The following is a 17900-nucleotide window of genomic DNA, read 5'->3' as shown; positions in this document are numbered from 1 at the left end:
TCCCGCCGCAGTGTACATGGCTAACTCGAGCGATAGCTGCTCTAAGAGGCCACGTGAGACATTCATCTTACATGAGCTTGGGGAATGCGGTGATACATGCGGGTGAAAGCCGTTTGCAGTATGGTCTAATCTTCCGGTGGCAGGGCTGAAGTGAGACGCATTCTTGTAGTACTAAGAGGCTTTTGGTGGCGTTGAACGATTTGATGAGACACGGCGCGATCTCTTTTCCAGGCAATTGGGGCCAAATTGAGTTGCAGATGACGCTTGGTTTAAACACACATTTTTATTTCTTAGGCGTGACTAGTCTCTCGAAGAATGATCAACAACTGACTTGGCGTGCTTCGAACCAAGGCTTGAATCAGTGGAGATAGGATCGACAAGCCAGCCAGCCTGCCGCTTTCATAATAGCTTGCTGACCGCGGGACCACGCGGAAGTATGCAGTGAAATCAGATCTAGAACGAGTCGACAGATGTATCTCTATACCAAAAATATGTACCCCGCTGACGATCATTTGTTCGAGGCCTCTGTCCAGCCAAGCCCATCGCTTTGTCTACCTGGCCACGGGATGCTGGGCTAAATCCATTGAATCACTGGCTTGATGACCTTTTTAAATTTGGTTAGCTTTCGAAGAAGACGAAGAAACTGGACGGAAGCTATGACAACTTACTTTTCCGGCAGCCATTTCTTGTATGGCATGGTTCAACTGTGATGCTGGATAAAACCCAGCTAACTTGTCGATGGGGAATCTGCCTTCTTGGTGCATGGAGATCAATTTGGGAATGAACTCTGCAGGAACCGCGTCTCCCTCAATTACGCCAACATATTTCTTGTTCCCAATCAGGAACTCTTGCGGGTCGAGCTTGATTATGGCTCCTGGAGGCGGTACCCCAACTTGGACTGCTGTACCCAGGGGACCGATGCAAGCAATCATGTCTTCAATGACCTTCAAGATTCCAGTGCATTCTACAGCGAACGTTGGACCCCCGTTGCTTATTTTCTTGATCTCCTGGACTACGTCGCTGCATTCCCTCGAGTTGATAGTGTGTGTGGCTCCAAGCTCCTTGGCAAGCACAAGGCGCTCGGGAACAATATCGACGGCAATGATCTGCCCGGTTTCGAGGTAGTGTGCAGCCATCAACGCCGCAAGACCCACACTTCCGAGTCCGAAAATGATGATGGAGTCTTCTTTGCCCGGCTTGACGACGTTCATGACCGTTCCGGCGCCGGTCTGGAGTCCGCATCCGAGTGGGGCATAGACACCCATGTGCTCTACCGCCGACGGTGGGCACCGGACCACTGATTTCTCGTTGACGACAGACATTTTGCAGAATGAGGACTGCCCAAAGAATTGACTCCGGACAGCACGGCCATCGGAAGCCAGCCGAGCTGGTGTGCTGCGGTCGCTTACCCGTACGGAATTGATGTTGATCATTGACGATTCTGGGCAGAGTGCAGAATGACCGCTCGTACAGGTCTTGCATGATCCACAATGATTGAAGGAGAGGAGAACTGCGTCACCAATGGCCAGGTCCTTGATCTTGACGTCTCTTCCAATGTCGCGGACTACACCAGCTCCTTCGTGACCGAAAATGGCAGGAAACTCAACGAAGGGAAGACCGCCCTGTTGTGTTACTATATCGGTATGGCCTGTGATACTGTCAATGGCTGACGAACGAGATGTTCCCAGGTGATTGTTGAAGTTGACATACACACTCCACTGTACTTCATTTCAACAAGAACCTCATTTGGTCGAATCTCATCAAGAATGATTGGAACCAGCTCAAAGTCAGCGTTCAACTTGTCCACCACATATGCTTCTGTCTCAATATTTTTCAACCCTAGCAAACTTGTCTTTTGGATCAAAGAAGCTTTGTCTTCCACGTGCTCGACATGTTCAACATGCTCGGTCGACGACTTTAGACCTTGAGTCATGCTTGGGGTCACCCCCAGCATAGGTGCTTGTTGAATAGTAGCCATCGTCTTTGGTGGTTGAGGACAATAAATTGGTGAGAAACTGAATGGTGTCCTCAATTGTCGAGATATAAGACGGAGTCGGTATTTAAGCACACTCCGAAAAGCGCCTGCGGGAAATCAACGCCCGCAAGTATGGGGATTGACATCTGCCGCATTTCTTACCCTCTCAAAACCTGATGCCGAACACACCTCGGACAGAGTTCAGCTTAGCAGCACCCCGCAGAGTTGACCGGTTGGCCCGCGCAGCCATCTTGGCGGAACGGTTGTTGTAGTCGGGACTTATAGACAGGGCAATCCCCGACCAGGAGTCGCTTATCTTTCCAAATGCCTAGCTCCATGCGGGGTATATTGGGGCTGGAGTTAGTCGTGTGGGGTGTTGAGGAGTAGTGAAGTCAATGGATGTGGTTTCGCTGGCAGGGAAGATGAAACTTTGGAGATCATGGGATGAGACCCCACGCTTTTCTTTGAAGAATGAGTGAGGCAGCGCAAAACCTTTCTAGAACGCGTATGTGTTAGGACGAACAGCAATCCCCTGCGTCTTCCCGTTCGGAAGTTGGGTTAGGGAGTGACATCAAGATTGGGTTTTGGAAACCTGACTCGGTGAGTTTGACATATGCTACCTCGTTACTGCAATGATACTGCAACAAGTTGTCAGAAGTTTTACTTTTGAAGACCAATTTGGTTGCCTAGTGCAAATTTACTTATTTTCTAATCTAGGCAACCGATTTCAATTCTTGATATCTAGCACTAGTAAGCTTTTGAATCTCAATCCAGGAGTGGTGACAGTCGCGTCATAATGGATGAGCACTTCCATCAAAAACGAGAGTCGACTCCCTAATCCCCCGCAGTTTGAATTTGGTAAGCAACAAGTGTTAAAAAGTTTGGCAAGTTTCTGAGAGCCACGTAACTTGAGCATTTCAACTCTTGCCTTATCTACACGTAGGCATCGCTCCAATCTTACTTTGATTGGTACAGAAAGCCGCTCTCAGGAACTTAATTCTCTCACTGACTTCATAAAAACGGCGCACAATGGCCTCAGATACATGTAATTAACACAGAGTGACGATTACTCAAGAGGCTCTGGAGTAAGGTAGATGAATCCCAAGTGCAGAGTCGCGGACTATCGTGAATGACCTGGAAAGACTTGAGTTTTGACGTCTAAAATCACTCGTGGATTTTGTTGCTGAACCTCACAACATCTGTGGTAACGAGCTGATGTCCATTCGACATGGAGGTGTGCTGTGTTGTCGCATACTGCATTGGCAACAAAGACCCGAGTAAGACAACATGCATCTATCGAGCGCTCTTCATGTTGTTGACATTCGCATATTCAATTCGAAAAAGAAAAACCACGGAAAATGGGTTGTATAACCGAGCCGTAAAGGGTTTCGCCGGACCGTGCCGTGGCGGCACACGGAATTCGTTGCCCGGCGTCCTAGCCCCCGCACCTCCCCGCCTTCTTATGATGCAATGTGCTTTGTCGCGGTCTTAGTATGAACGCTATGCGCTGTACAACCTCTATGGTTATTTAAATGAGGGGTTATAATTGTGACATATTGAAAAGGGTATTTGTGTCTAGCAAATATCAACAAACCATCTTGATCAACTACACCAAAAATTGTATCAATATCTGGACGTCTGAGGCGAAGAAGCAATCAACATGAGTGACACCAAGACAGGATCGAGACTAGCTGGAAAGGTCGTCATCATCACAGGTAGAACAACCTTCACTTCCAGTCGTATCCTGGGCTTTCTGACATTTTCTAGGCGGAGGGCATGGCTTCGGCGAGGGTATTGCCAACAAATTCGCCCAAGAAGGAGCTAAAGTTCTCATTACCGACATCAATGAGAGCGACGGACAAAGAGTAGCGCAAAGCGCTCCCGATTCGATATCGTTCTTCAAAGCAGACGTCACAAATGCTGAGGACTGGGAGAAGTTGATGGATGCCGCGCAATCGCGCTACGGCCGAATCGACTGTCTTGTGAATAACGCCGGCACGACTTACAGGAACAAGGTCAGCATTTCCGCACATCTATAAACTAAACGGTTATGATTCGTAGGGAATGATACGCTGACTTCCCACTGCCACAGCCTACGGCTGAGGTAACAGAGAGCGAGTTTGACAAGGTCTTCAATGTCAACGTGAAGGGTATCTTCCTCGGCACCGCAGCGTTCATGCCGCGAGTCATCAAGCAAGGGGAAGGAGGCGTGATGCTCAACATCTCCTCGATTGGAGCTCTGCGCCCCCGGCCAGGTCTTGTGTGGTACAATGCCTCCAAGGGAGCCGTCTGCAACGTAAGTAGAGAGTGACTGATATAGATAAACGACACTTGGCTAACCAGATTGCAGGCGACCAAGGGATTGGCGGCCGAGTACGGTGCCCATAAGATTCGCGTGAATTCCATCTGTCCTCTTTTGACTGGAACTGGCCTGTAAGTTGGATTCTTCTGAGCCATCTAGTTGTTGCTCATCCACATGCGTAGATTCGAATCCTTCATTGGTATGAAGGACACACCGGAAAATCGTCAGAAGTTCATTGGAAACGTCCCCTTACAAAGATTGGGTGAGATTGAAGACGTGGTAGACGCCTCTGTATTCTTGGTTTCGGACGAGAGCAAGTTCATCACTGGTGTCAACTTGGAGGTCGATGGTGGCAGAGCTATTTGAATGAACATGAACTTGGACTGTGTTGGCCACAGAGTCTTCCCAAGTGCAGATAGGTGGATTGAAACATTACACCATCCGCGATTAAGAGGTCATCATGAACCTGTCAGCTTTCTCAGCTTTCTCAGCTAACTCAAACAATCTTAATACGGCACAGTACATTTGAGTTGTACGGCAGGGCATAACTCTGAACCTTCTCGGCATATTCTGGAGTCGTTAGATCTGGCTCTTTGTATCCCCATCCCCTGTGCATTCTAAGTGGGCCATTCGCCCGATCCCAGCTTGGGTTCGGCTTGCGCAAGACGGCAAAGCCTATGCGTCTGAAATCCGATCCTTCTAGCATGCGCTTGAGCACCAAACAGCCTCTGTCTGATTCTGATTCCGAAAGTGTTTCCACGATTGGCGCGCAAAACACTTCGTCTCCAATTTGCAGACTGTCATCATCCAAGCTGCAGTCAGCTAGACATACGTGAACATCTGTGCCGTCTTCGACATAATCCAGTGTCCAAGCCACATCACCAGCCGTGCTAAAGCAGTCATTCCCTTGAGGCTTGGTGCCGACCCTCGCCGAAATGAGCATTACACCGAGGTCGACGAAGCCCCCCATCACCTTACCAAACGAATCATCCGTTATCGGCTGACAAAGAGCTTCGTATACGGTGCATACCGGCCGCAGTGAAGCGCCGTCTCCGTACATGATAGGATTTGTAGAAAGCGATACTCGTGGCCACCAGAAGCGGCACTGGGCGTCGTTAACGATATCAAGCGAAGCCCAGGACCAGGAGGGAGCACGGGCTATTGGAGCTCTTTGACCTATACCAAGATTCATCGGATACGTGCCAGCTTTTGCAGTGTTGAACCACAACAGGCATTGAGGAAGAGACGCTTGCCATAAGCCCGCCAGGTAAGTATCGCGCGTCAGTTGGTGATAGAGCTGTGCAAGCCCGGAGAGAGCAGGTAATTTATCCTCATCCTTTGCCAGGCGCCTCATCGTGTACTGCCGAAGTATGCCTGCCCACCACTCCTCAGCCTCTGCAGCATTCTGAGGCGGCAATGTACGTCGAGCTAGCTCCTTGCGCCAGTGAGCCGCCCCCGTATTGTGCAGACATTCGCAGATATAGATTTGGTTGCACTTCCAAGAGATATCAAAAGGCCCGAATTCTAGAACTCGGCAAGGTAGCAGATACTCCTGGAATGTCCAGCCTCTAGTCTCCAGATCTGTGGGTGGTGTGAAGTGTGACGTTCTTTCTCTGATGCGCAGGATCGACTCTTTGCCATTAGCGTCACCGATCTTGATTTGATGACTCCCGTAACGCCTGGATGAGAAAATGCCACTGGCCATACTTGTTGAGACGCTTGCATAGATGGTGAAGTAGGAGTTCCGATAGATGCGGGCCATGGCCGAGTTCTCAGCTGCGAAATCCGCACCCGTTATTCGCTTTTGCTCGTCCGACATTTCGGGGAAGTCTTGCAAGATACACAACGTATCGATCCACAGGTACTCCACACTTAAACGTCGACAGATGACAATGGCATCTCGGAATGTCTTTGGAATATCGCCCCATTCGATTCCTTCCATGTGCATATGTAGGTTTTCAGTCGTGCTTGTCAACCGTGAGAACTTTGCGTCGCCCCAACGGTGGCTTAGGCAGACGTATGGCCCCTGAAAATCACTGGCCTTGACAGTCTCAACGAGTCGAACTTGGTCACCCCGAAGATCAAGAAGCCTGCGTGGATAGAATGAGCCACGAGCCTTCCCGCAATCATGGTGGTCCACACATTGCCGAAGCCATTGTTGCGCCCTCGCAAAGCTCCTATCAGAGTCTGTTGACGGTCCAAACTGCGTCTCTCTGGGAAAGCCAACCTCCTCATCCCCATTACTTGAGACTCTGAAAACGGATTGTTCTTCGGGGTCTATAAAGAGAGAGACTCAGACATAGACTCCTTTGATGAGCAAATCCATGCTCTCCTCCGTATTGGCTGTTGTAAGGCCAATGCTTCCTACGACAAGTTCGTCAAGAATCTGATCTCGTTCACCCTCGTTCCGTGCTCCCTGAAATAATGCCGGAAGACGCCCATCAATAACCGCCTCAACCACAGTTTTGTACACGCCGCAGAGGCCGCACAAGTTCATGGCAGCATGCCGGATCTGTGCGTATGTAAGCTTTCTATGCCATCCACGCCGTTTCTTACAAGCACACAAGAGATCCCATCCAGTCACACCTGGTGGTGGCTCATCGTCCGTGACTTTGTGATAGGACACCATCCGCGTCATGCAATTTTACTTTGGACTCTAGACGCTCAAAAAGGTTCAGATGATGTGGTACTGATCTTGTCGACTGAGGGCACTCGGCATGATCCTGATGACTTGTCGGAGGCAGAAAAAAAGGTGACAGTCTGCCTGGTCAAAATCTGCCCAACTGCCTAGTTGAAAAGAGGGGGCTGGAAAGTCAACACAGCGCGTTTACCGCGCCCAACTACCTATGTCGCTATGTCCACAGTCATAGCTACTATCATGGAGGTTGATTGGCCCGAACCAGCATCCTTGCAAGGGAGATCACGAAGAGACCAAATCTTAACCCGTGAGTCCCGTTGAAAATGTTCAAGTCACAATCAATTTGAGACCATGCTATTGCTGCACGGTGCGTACAGATCTAAGTGCAGTAGGTAGTTGGAACAATTTGTGTGATGTAAGCAAGATTTTCATCGCCGTCTGAATTGGGGTTTGCAGGTGTTCAGTTGCAATGAACTATCGGCGTGGATATCGGCTTCACCTATCCGTAGTATTAGCGAAGGGGATATAGCCGATATAACCGGCAGCACTCAACCTTCGGCTATTTGCTCGCTTAGAGCCAGCCACAGCATCGCTAGCTTGCCTTTGTCTGGATGACGTACCTGATTGCCGCCGGCCATACCTCCCATATCAGCAGTCAATTGTTGTCATCTACCTACCGTCTTGATCAGTTCAGAACTGAGTGAATGATCTTTCAATATCGAACTTGATGCATCCATGTGCATTTTCATGATACCATGGCAACTCGGACTCTGACAGCAAAGTTGTGGCGTCTCAATGCAAATGTAGGTACTCCGCCTTCACGCATAATAATAACACAGATCGCTGATTTCTCCTTAGTTGGTATCGAAGCAACAACTTCGACAGCTCACGCTACATGAATATCAGTCGCAGAACCTTTTGAAGGAGGTAAGGCTTCCTCTTTTGTAGCGACAAGAGACTAGGATGGGAAGGGTCGCTGATGCTTTTCGATCAGTTCGGCATCCCAGTACCCCGAGGACACCTCGCAAGAACACCAGCCGAAGCTGCGGTGATTGCCACAGAGCTTGGTAATCATGTCTTCTTCTAGACTGCCGATTTAAGATGTACTGACACACTTAGGCGGAAACTGTTCTCTCAAATCACAGATATTAAGGGGCGGCATCGATGACGGCGCGTTTGACAACGGGTCAGGGGCCGGCATTCAACTGGTCAATAATGCAAAAAGCGCCGAGAAAGCTGCCAATCGCATGCTTGGTCACTACTTGAAGACGGATCAATCCGTAGGTAACGGTGTATTGGTCAATAAGCTTCATGTTACGGAAAGCCTGAATCCCGAAAGAAAGTGGTACTTGGCGATCACATTCGATCGCGAGAACTATTGTCCAATAATCATCGCGTCAAAATTTGGCGGAGTCGCCATCGAAAAGATAGCAGCCCAGCATCCAGACGAGCTGCATACATTTCGATTTGGATTCACGGATGGCATCACATCCAAACTCACCGACAAAGTCTCGAACTGTCTCGGAGCTTCGGCGAAAGAGAAGGAAGACCTCAATGACATACTCGGCAGACTTTATAAGATTTTCACAACAAAGGACGCCTATTCGCTTGAGATCAAGACTCTAGCAAGCTCGTCAGAAGGAGGTCTGACTTGCATGGACGCCAAGTTCTCATTTGATGATGCTGCGGCCAAGCGGCAGAAGCCACTTTTTGCAGAGCGAGACACGGAGCACGAGATTCCAGAAGAAGTCGAGGCTGAGAAGTATGGGCTGGTCTATGTTCGCATGGACGGCGACATTGGCAATGTGGTCAATGGAGCAGGTCTCGCGATGGCGACCAACGATGCGATTGCCCTGCACGGTGGCGCCAGTGCCAACTTTCTTGATGCTGGTGGGCAAGCGACGAAGGAGACCATGGTCAAGGCATTTGAGATTATCCTGCGGGACCGGAGGGTGAAGACAATATTTGTCAACATCTATGGTGGTAAGTTCGCCAAACAGCTAATGAAGGAAGCTTGACGTCCACTTCTCGGGCTAATAAACTTTTGGCAGGAATCACTAGAGGCGACATGATCGCAGAATCCATTCTTGGTGCAGCCAAAGAGCTGGGACCGCTGAAGATTCCCATGGTGGTTCGACTTCAAGGCACCAATTCTGAGATGGGATTGAAAATCGTAAGATGTTCCCATACCGGTCAAATGCTATCTTGACATTGAGTGTGCTGACTGGAACACACAGCTGGAAGAAGCCAATCTTGGATTGCATACCGAAGCAGATTTTGGGAAAGCAGCGCAAAAGGCAGTAGAACTGGCTCGAGAATCAAGCCCGGCGTCATAGAATCCGTCGTTGATTTTGGGTGTTTGAAGCAGCTTACGATGACTGTCATCAACCAATAGAGTCTCGACATTTTCGCCAAAATTATGTTGCTCAGGCAGCGGCCCCTTGCATCTTGAGACGCACCAAGCTCACATCAGTTCAGTGTTGGTTCATGGCCCCTTGAATGTTCTGTCTAACGGCCATGGAAATTTCCGAAATTGGACTGAAGTTACTTGTTGTTTCTTTGTTGGTTGCTTCGCCGTATTGGTTTTGGGGTCCAAGAAGACGTGTCAGATTATATTGCCTTGCCGCATTTTCTTTAGGTAACCAACGCAAACTCGGAGAGATATTTGAAGAAGCCAATCTTTCTGTTGACTTTTCGAAACAACGAGCTATCATACTACAACCCGACCACACCTGTATCATCTCTACGCCAAGATTCGATGGCTGACTTAACTACAACTCAGCCCGACCTAGACCCTATCGCGGTCGCTGACTTCCACGACACACTCAAGAAGTCAAAGCGCATCGTTGCTCTCATCGGCGCAGGTCTTTCCGTATCCTCAGGCCTTGCCACCTTCCGAGGGGCCAATGGTCTGTGGAGGAACCAGGACATAACACAGGTCGCTTCACCCGCAGGCTTCCGTCATGACCCGGGTCTCGTCTGGCAATTTTACACGTATCGCAGGCACGACGCCCTTCGTGCCAAGCCGAACCCCGCTCACTATGCTCTGGCTGAGCTCGCGCGCAGAGTGCCTGGCTTCGTCGCGTTGACGCAAAATGTCGATAACTTGAGCCGTCGGGCTGGTCATTCGCCCAGTCAGCTGAAGGAGCTCCACGGCAATCTTTTTGCGCTGTCCTGCGTCGACGTGGTTGGATGCGGACACACCGAGCGTGACAACTTTGAGGAGTCTCTGTCACCAGCACTCGATCCTTCAAAGGACGAGGAGAGGACCATCGGCAGCATAAATCCGGACAAGAAGCCTCGCGCCAGCCCAGTACTTTTAGCCGGCATCGCGCGGAAACACGCGCAAATCCTCGGGGAGAAGTATGAGGGCAATTCTCCGACCACGCGAGATCTGACTGCTCTGAAAGCCCCGGATCAACCGGCGCCATCGGACCCCGTTGCTGCTATCCGGCTGTCATCGGGGTTGGAGAAAAAGGACCTACCGCAATGCCATAAGTGCAAGAACAACATCCTCCGTCCCGCCGTCGTCTGGTTTGGCGAGCCATTGCCCGTTGAGGTTGTTGAAGAGGCCCAGGCGCTTTTCGATGACCCCGAGGCCATCGATTTGTTTCTTACGATTGGAACCACCAGCAAGGTCTGGCCGGCGGCTGGGTATGCCGAGATGGCTCGCAAGAAGGGTGCGAGAGTTGCTGTTATCAACACGCGAGCTGAAGACGCGAGACATGTTCGGCCGGATAAGGACTGGGTGTTTGTAGGAGATGCAGCAGTTGTCCTCCCCCAGTTACTGAAACCGGTGATTAGCGAATCATACGAGCAAGTCGAGAAGAACATGAAGAAATAGCGGAAGAGGCACATTGTCACAGGTTACGGAGGGTTCAGAGCCATGCGAACCTAATCAGTGATTACGTGTCCACTTTTTCTACTCCAAGACGGTGTGAAAGCGAGGAGCATTGCATCTAGTAGATATGAGTTGGCTGATACAATCTCCATCCCGTTAGCATCAACTCCCGCTTGGCCTATACTTGGAACAGTTGAACTTTATGTAACAAGCCTTGATTAATATAAGCTGGCCTGCATCATTGATCATATAGTTAGATTCTTCCAAACTCCGCGTTAGGTTTCCACGCGGAAGACAAAGCTGCCAAATACCTTCAAGCTTACCTTTGTCAATTATCGCTCTAATCAAGTCATTCGAACGAACGTTGGCTCCAATTCCATTGGTCTCCGTCAGAATATCGAAGTAAAACCCCCTTGCGTTGTAGAGCTGCGTGGCTGAAGCATCAAATGTGGAAATCGTCTTTCCCACTCCAGTCATACCGTCGTTCCATCGCTTTCGTCTTTCAGGTGATGCAGCTTGAAAACTGTTCACTCTCATCAATTTCGATCACCACTCACTTAGTCACGATGAGGCTTTTGCTTGCTCGTTTACGTTTGGAGTTCCATAGACTTGAGCTTAGCTGCACTGACTACTGCAGGACAGAGCAGCTTATGCAACCTATCCAAAGCTATGGTTTCACAAAACTGAGACTTTGACAACATCTGCCAGGCACCGTGCTAGCTCTTTGAGGCGTCGAGAGGCATCTTCCGATTGGATCTCGTCGTTTGAGCCAGGGCAAGCCGCTGACTCGTTTGTCCATGATTGATCATATTTTCTACCCGAGACTCACGGCCCTTCCAGCCCTTTCATCTTGAGCCGCATATGTCACACCGAGTTTCTTTCCCATGGCGAATGGTCCCAGCACGAAGTAGAATCGTTTCGGCGACATTTCACTCAGCGAGGTTATCATAAGTGCCGCGCTTGAGCTTGGTCTCTTTGCGGTGAATCGAGTGATGCTCGACTAGTTAGTGGAGTGATCATACTACAATCGCCCAGGCCTTATTATTGAAAGTTTTCCAGAATTGATAATGTGAAAGTCATAAAGTGTTTTCAACTTACCGTGCCTGTCAACTGGAAAGACTGAAGCGGACGATCAAGCGCGTCCTGATGGTTGCGCGGCGTACCACCCAGCCACATGACTAACACCTTCACCGCGGCATGACGGGGAAGCCGGAAATGTTTCTCAGCGAATGCACAATGACAGGTTGGGCATTTCGAAAGCAAAAGCTTGTCATAGCCGCAATAATACTCCCTCATATCTCTTCCCTTGATAACGGACTTGAGGCGGCTGCCGGCTTCTGCCTCCCGTCCCGTCCTCGCATTTCCTAGCTTAGCCGTCATGCCGCGCGCTTCTGAAAAGGTTTAACTGATGGGCAGTGGCTTGTGACGGTAAGGGAGGGGGGAGGGGGAGAAATCTCTTTCTCGTAGGAGCTAATGCTGCTGCTCCCGCTTCCGTAGTGAGACCCTAAGAATGCCAGACATGCCTCCCGAGTGAGACGTCAGAATTGAGTTGGCTGGGTGGCCAGATGGCACGGTGGCTCTCGGACGACGAGCCCTTTTCGGACAGATGATGGTGGTGTGCCACACGCGGTTCAACGGGGGACAAGGGTGTCAAACTGTCGATGGATGGTGTCGTGCAGTAGAGGGAAGCTATTCCACGCGTTCCCACCCGTATCCCACGTTGTTGAAGTCGTAACGAGATTTTCGCGAAGAGGGGCCGGCCAAGAAGAGTCAGCTAGGTCGGGGTAAGCAGGTGGGAGGTAACCTCGAAAAAGCCATCTTTTATCAAACGGGCAAGGACGGGCTGATGACAGCATCGACCTAGAGCAAACTAGATATGCACAGTCTGAAGCGAAGATGGAAAAGCTGCGTTTGTGATTGGTGTGGAAACCACCAAAAGCCCCCCATGCAGGAACGGGAAAATGGGGAAAGTATGTGTGATCAAAGGCAGCGAAGGAGGAAAAAAGAAAAGAAGGATTCTCGGTTAGCGAGAGGGGATCCATGTCTCTTTCTTCCCTGCGTCCGTGGTCAAAGGGCTAAGTACCTTGTTATCGAAGAAAGTTAATTCTTTTTAAGTCACAAGTATAAGAATACAGTTTTAATAAAATAGTATAGTACCTACTTAGTACTTAAATTAAAATACTTTTTTAAGCTTATTATAAAAAAAAGATAACTATATTACTAATTACTTATTATTAAAGTCCGTAAGTAGTACTATAGCTTTAATTATTATAGCTTTAATTATAATAGCTTTACTTATAATAAGTAAAAAGTCTAGTTATAAGTTCTTTAAAAGCTTCTTATTAAGAGCTATAAGAGTTTTTAAGTTAAGTTAAAATGCTTATTAAAATACTAATAACTAAACTAACTTTATAATAATAACTTTAATAAAAGATCTAAAAAAAAATACTAAAATCCTTACTATTATTAAGTACGATTTATGAAGTATAATAACGTAGTTATAAAGTATTACTAATATATTTTATACTAAGAAAGGTATTATTAATACTAACGAGACGAATAGGGCCGTATTAATATAGCGCCTTAGCTTCTTCTTATAGTTTAAAAATAATTACTTTAAATAGTATTAAAAATTTATTAAAAAGCTCTTTTAAATACTTTAATATATCTACTACTATTTCTATAATAATAAAACTCTTAGTACCTATATATAAGAGTAGGTTACTTACCTCTAAATAGTAATATTAGCTTACTAATAAGCTATTAAAACTACGATTTTAGCGATCCTTTAATAAGGGAGAGGGTAGAATAGAGGAAAGGATAGGAGAGAAAAGGGTTAAGGTTAAATAGTGTGGAATTCGAGGGTAGGGTAGCGTCTACATGTACTGCGGCAATCCTCTAGTAATGCAAAACGATGGAGTTAAACAGTGGTGGTCAAAGGGCTGGCCATCTGCCGTCGAGGGGGGGTTGCTTCCGCCCGACGCCACGTCTGGTTCGTTCGTCGACCCATGCCTTTATGATGGAATCGGCCTGGATCTCCTCGCGAACCCGGTACGTGTAGAAATGACCGCGATCTGTATCTGTGCTCTTGAGGCACCGGGGTAGAGATCTCGGATTACCGTAACACAACAGGCTTCTTTAGGCAGGCTGACACGAGGATCCTTGGACTTTGCAGGAGCCATGGCCAGTTCCATGAGATGAGGGCATTGTCCTGAAGATAATTTTCGAATTCAGACAAGTCATCGGAAACGCTTCCATGCCCTACATCCCAAACGAGGTATTCATTGAGAGCATCTGCCGTTGCCGATGAATCGCGAGCAAAAGCGCAGAGGTCAGGTTTTCCCCCATGGTTTCTATCATATTCACAATTCAATCATTGCCCATTTGCGTCATTTCGATTGTAGGCATCCACTTTTTCATACCACTAAAGCACGACGCAACGCAGTCATCACACCTCCAGCCCATTTGTTAGCCTACTGTCCTTGGCAGTGCCTGTTTCTCACGAAGTGGAAGAAAAAGTCTGGGCATTTCTGCTGTTACCCTCGACCTCTGATCGCGTGGCAGCAGAGGTGGCCGCACCAGTATTTCTATCCTTTCCTCTTCTAGGTACTGTGGGCTGTCCAGACCCCCTGTCACAACTGCACAGCGTCTGCACTGCGGTCGATAAGGTATGCAGCTTGCCATTCTGGTGCCCACAGTGGGAAAGGAAAAAGCAAACAAAACCACCACTTGGGGGGCTATTGGGTGACCTGATGTGGCCCGCCCCAAAAAGAAACGAGCAGAAAAAGGTCTGTGGTCTGGGTTCTGGGTTCCAGTCGTCGGGCCGTTGGGAACTGGGGTGGAGGGACAGACCTCGAGGGGTTCAAAAATGAAGCATCTTGCTCTCATGGATTGGATGCTTGGACCTTTGAATGTTCGTCCCACCTCCGCTTCCCGCATAATCCACTCGTAGTGTGGACGACAAGGTCAAGGTCTCCTCCCCATCGCAACCTCACGGGACGACAATATGGCGGCATCACCACCAAAGACGCCGACGATGGGAGACAAGTTGGTGATATTCCCGCTGGAGGAACCGGGCCAGATCTCTGTGGTTGCGGTGTCTATCGTCTTCATCATCATTCCGACGTTGATGGTGATCCTCCGCCTCATCGCCAGGCGCATGGCGCATAGAGATATGGATTTGAGTGATTGGTCTATAATTGCTGGACTCGTACGTTGTTCATCACGCCAGCAATGGAGTTATCTTCCGGCGCGATGAGATGAGGACCACAACTCACTTTTCTCTGACAGGTCTTCTCCAATGCCTTGCAAGCAATTTCCATAGTCGCTGTAATGCAATGCGGTGTTGGCCTTCACAATGCCGTCATCATACCCAAGTATGGGGTCGGGCCAATCGTCAAGTTTCTCAAGGTTCGTGCCAACTCTCGCGTCGAAGAACCCCGATGTAGTTGTTGACGCATCTCCCTCTAGGTCCTCGTCGCGCAACAGATCCTGTGGGCCATCAGCCTCAGCCTCTGCAAGATCTCCATTCTTCTCCTCTACTCCAAGCTCTTCAGCACCAGGTTCATGATCTTGTCGGCGCGGATACTGGCCGCCTTCACCATGATGTGGGTCATGGTCACGGTGCTGATCGCCTTCTTCATCTGCATCCCCCTCTCGGACAACTGGCTCCTCGATCTCAAGAACCGACACTGCGGGAACCAGCCTGCAGCGGATGGCACGATGGGGGTGTTGAACATGATCACCGACATCATCGTCCTCGTCATGCCGATTTCTCACTTGTGGAGTCTTCGGCTGGAGATGTACAAGAAGGTCGCCCTGATCGTCACCTTCTCGCTCGGAGTCTTGTAAGCCAAGCCTCCCGAATCTGAAGAAGATGATATACTGACCATGTTGCCAATATAGTACGTGCATCGTATCGGCTCTGCGCCTCTACTACCTTGCCAACCTCGTGTACCTCGACGTGACCTTCAACATCCCCAACGCTCTCATCTTCAGCGCGTTGGAGCCCGGCGTCGGCATCACCCTCGCGTGTATCCCCTTCCTCCGACCTCTGCTGGGCCGTTCCTCGTACTCAACCAAGGGTACGGCAAACTACTACAGCTCGAATGGCAAGTCCGATGGTCTCTCAAATCGGCGGAGCGAACGCCAAAGTGACGGATTCGTCCTCGTGGACAATTTGTCGCAGCAGCACCTTCGGGAGGCCGAGCAGAGTGATTCAGCACCAACTATGCCCAGCAAGGTCACGTATAGCAGAAGCAGTAGTGTTCCAGATATAGATTAGTATATGAACATTGTAGATCATCCAAGCCTCGATGTTCGGTTTTGCCTGATAAAGCTTGCTGCATGCGCTCATTCAATCAGTCGCGGTGGCTCCTTGACGTCTTCTGGAAGTTTGCTCCATCGGCTCGTGTAGACCCTGCCATCCTTGATCACCGCCAAGACGTTCTTCTCCGGCTCATCCAGTATTGAGACGTCGTCCAGCGGGTTCCCGTTGAGAATTAGCAAGTCCGCCACGAACTTCTCCTTCACCTGCCCCAGCACATCCTCCTGTCGAAGCATCCTGGCGGCGTTAACCGTGGCGGATTGAAGCACCTGCTTATTGCTGAGAGCCTGCTGCCGGATCCCAAACTCCCTGCTCTGCTCAGCCTGTAGGGGGCCGAGCAGATCCGATCCATGACAGATGGTCACGCCCGCTGCGGCGGCAATTTTCAACGACTCGAGACCTCTTCTCAAGACCTCCTGGTTCTTGCGCTGGTTCTCAGGGGGCAAGAATCCCTTGTACTTGTCGGAGCCCATGGCGTCGTACGTGACCAGCGTAGGCGTCAGCCACACGGCGTTCTCAGCCATGAATTCCGCCGTCTCCTTGTCGATGAAGTTGCCGTGCTCGATGCCCGTCACGCCATTCTCGACCGCGTGGCGGATCGCCCGCGGGGTATATGCGTGCGCCGTAACCCAGGTACCGTAGCTCCGCGCGACCTCGCTAATGGCCTTGATCTCATCCGCCGTAAACTGCGTGTTCTCGATCCTGTCCGTCGGTGACGCCACGCCGCCGCCTACCATGATCTTGATAAAGTCCGCCCCCGTCCTGAGCTGCTCTCTCGTCGCCCTGATACACTCCGGCACGCCGTCTACGACGTTGGAGAGTCCCGCCGTGCCGCCGCAGCACAGCCCCGAGTGATCGTGGGCACCTCTGCGATCGCCGTGGCCTCCCGTCTGCGAGAGAGCCTGGTTGGCGATGAACAGGCGAGGCCCGGGGAAGACGCCGTCCTGGATTGCCTCCTTGAGCGCGAGAGTTGCGCCGCCCGTGTCGCGGACCGTGGTGAAGCCCTTGCTCAGGATGCGACCGCAGACGAAAGACTGCCGCAGATAAGAGACGGTGGCGTCCATGTCGAAGCCGCCGTTGAGGCCGGCCTCGCCGGGCACGGAGCTGACGTGGACGTGGCAGTCGATGAGACCCGGGGAGAGGTATTTTCCCTGCAAATCTACCACAATGGCATCGTTGCCTGTGCTGTCAGCTGGGCTCCCTCCAACGTTCTCAATCAAGCCGTTTGAGATCTTGACGGTCGTGTTTTTAATGACGAGGCCTTTGGCGGCATCCACGACGTTTGCGTTGATAAAGAGGTAGGTGTTCTGCGGAGGCAGCTTCCATGGCTTGATGAGCTTCTCCGGGATCGCACCCTCGGCGTCTGCCGCCCACTGCCGCGGCGAAGTGCGCCGGGGAAGCTCCATGGCGGGGCCGGCGAGGGCGGGAGCTTTGCGGAGTGTCATTTTCTGGCAGCAGCTGAAACGGGGGTGAGCAGAGACACAATGGAGAGGCGAAGACTGGCTGGAGGTTCTAGAGTTCTCAATGCTTCGGTGACAATTCAATGATGAGAGATGAAGATGTGGCGGACGACATTGCCGTGGCTGATAAGCGCATCGGAGCAGTTTGCCGGTGCGGAGTCGGCGATGGGTGATGGAAGCATCCCTGATTGTAGCGATCAGTGCGTAAGACTGTACCTTCCTGATACGGACGAAGGATCTGACCGTTTGTTCTATACAATCGAATAGAGGACTATCGCGTCTTGTTGCAAAGGCGGGGGATTAAGATTCCCAGCCCAGGTTCTGGGCTTGAAGTTGGAGAACGGACGAAGATGCAGCT

General features: G+C 50.2%; 6 protein-coding genes across 6 annotated transcripts; 3 read left to right on the top strand and 3 right to left on the bottom strand.

Moving 5' to 3' along the window:
• Nucleotides 1-574: 574 nt before the first annotated feature.
• On the bottom strand, nucleotides 575-1978 carry CTAM01_09699 (AreB protein; the record flags this gene model as incomplete). Its single annotated transcript, XM_060525716.1, has 3 exons — nucleotides 575-604; nucleotides 669-1648; nucleotides 1711-1978. The coding sequence occupies 3 exons, from the start codon at nucleotides 1976-1978 to the stop codon at nucleotides 575-577; spliced, it is 1278 nt and encodes a 425-aa protein (XP_060379592.1).
• A 1657-nt stretch (nucleotides 1979-3635) lies between these two features.
• CTAM01_09698 (uncharacterized protein) lies at nucleotides 3636-4643 on the top strand (the record flags this gene model as incomplete). The annotated part of the gene is made up of 5 exons (XM_060525715.1): nucleotides 3636-3690; nucleotides 3743-3990; nucleotides 4068-4271; nucleotides 4326-4408; nucleotides 4460-4643. The coding sequence occupies 5 exons, from the start codon at nucleotides 3636-3638 to the stop codon at nucleotides 4641-4643; spliced, it is 774 nt and encodes a 257-aa protein (XP_060379591.1).
• Nucleotides 4644-4773: 130 nt separating this feature from the next.
• On the bottom strand, nucleotides 4774-6096 carry CTAM01_09697 (uncharacterized protein; the record flags this gene model as incomplete). Its single annotated transcript, XM_060525714.1, has 1 exon — nucleotides 4774-6096. One exon carries the CDS (start codon nucleotides 6094-6096, stop codon nucleotides 4774-4776), a length of 1323 nt encoding a protein of 440 aa, XP_060379590.1.
• A 1574-nt stretch (nucleotides 6097-7670) lies between these two features.
• CTAM01_09696 (NAD-dependent deacetylase sirtuin-5) lies at nucleotides 7671-10759 on the top strand (the record flags this gene model as incomplete). The annotated part of the gene is made up of 6 exons (XM_060525713.1): nucleotides 7671-7718; nucleotides 7774-7842; nucleotides 7910-7982; nucleotides 8035-8898; nucleotides 8967-9088; nucleotides 9698-10759. 6 exons carry the CDS (start codon nucleotides 7671-7673, stop codon nucleotides 10757-10759), a joined length of 2238 nt encoding a protein of 745 aa, XP_060379589.1.
• Nucleotides 10760-14762: 4003 nt separating this feature from the next.
• On the top strand, nucleotides 14763-16040 carry CTAM01_09695 (uncharacterized protein; the record flags this gene model as incomplete). Its single annotated transcript, XM_060525712.1, has 4 exons — nucleotides 14763-14966; nucleotides 15047-15166; nucleotides 15227-15603; nucleotides 15662-16040. 4 exons carry the CDS (start codon nucleotides 14763-14765, stop codon nucleotides 16038-16040), a joined length of 1080 nt encoding a protein of 359 aa, XP_060379588.1.
• Nucleotides 16041-16108: 68 nt separating this feature from the next.
• CTAM01_09694 (amidohydrolase) lies at nucleotides 16109-17527 on the bottom strand (the record flags this gene model as incomplete). The annotated part of the gene is made up of 1 exon (XM_060525711.1): nucleotides 16109-17527. The coding sequence occupies one exon, from the start codon at nucleotides 17525-17527 to the stop codon at nucleotides 16109-16111; it is 1419 nt and encodes a 472-aa protein (XP_060379587.1).
• Between the last annotated feature and the right edge of the window lie 373 nt (nucleotides 17528-17900).

Source organism: Colletotrichum tamarilloi (assembly GCF_030869305.1).
Source record: "Colletotrichum tamarilloi strain Tom-12 chromosome Unknown Scaffold_40.1, whole genome shotgun sequence".
Lineage (NCBI taxonomy): Eukaryota > Fungi > Ascomycota > Sordariomycetes > Glomerellales > Glomerellaceae > Colletotrichum > Colletotrichum tamarilloi.
The sequence above is the reverse complement of the archived record's forward strand: the minus strand, read 5'-3'. Positions and strand labels throughout refer to the sequence as shown.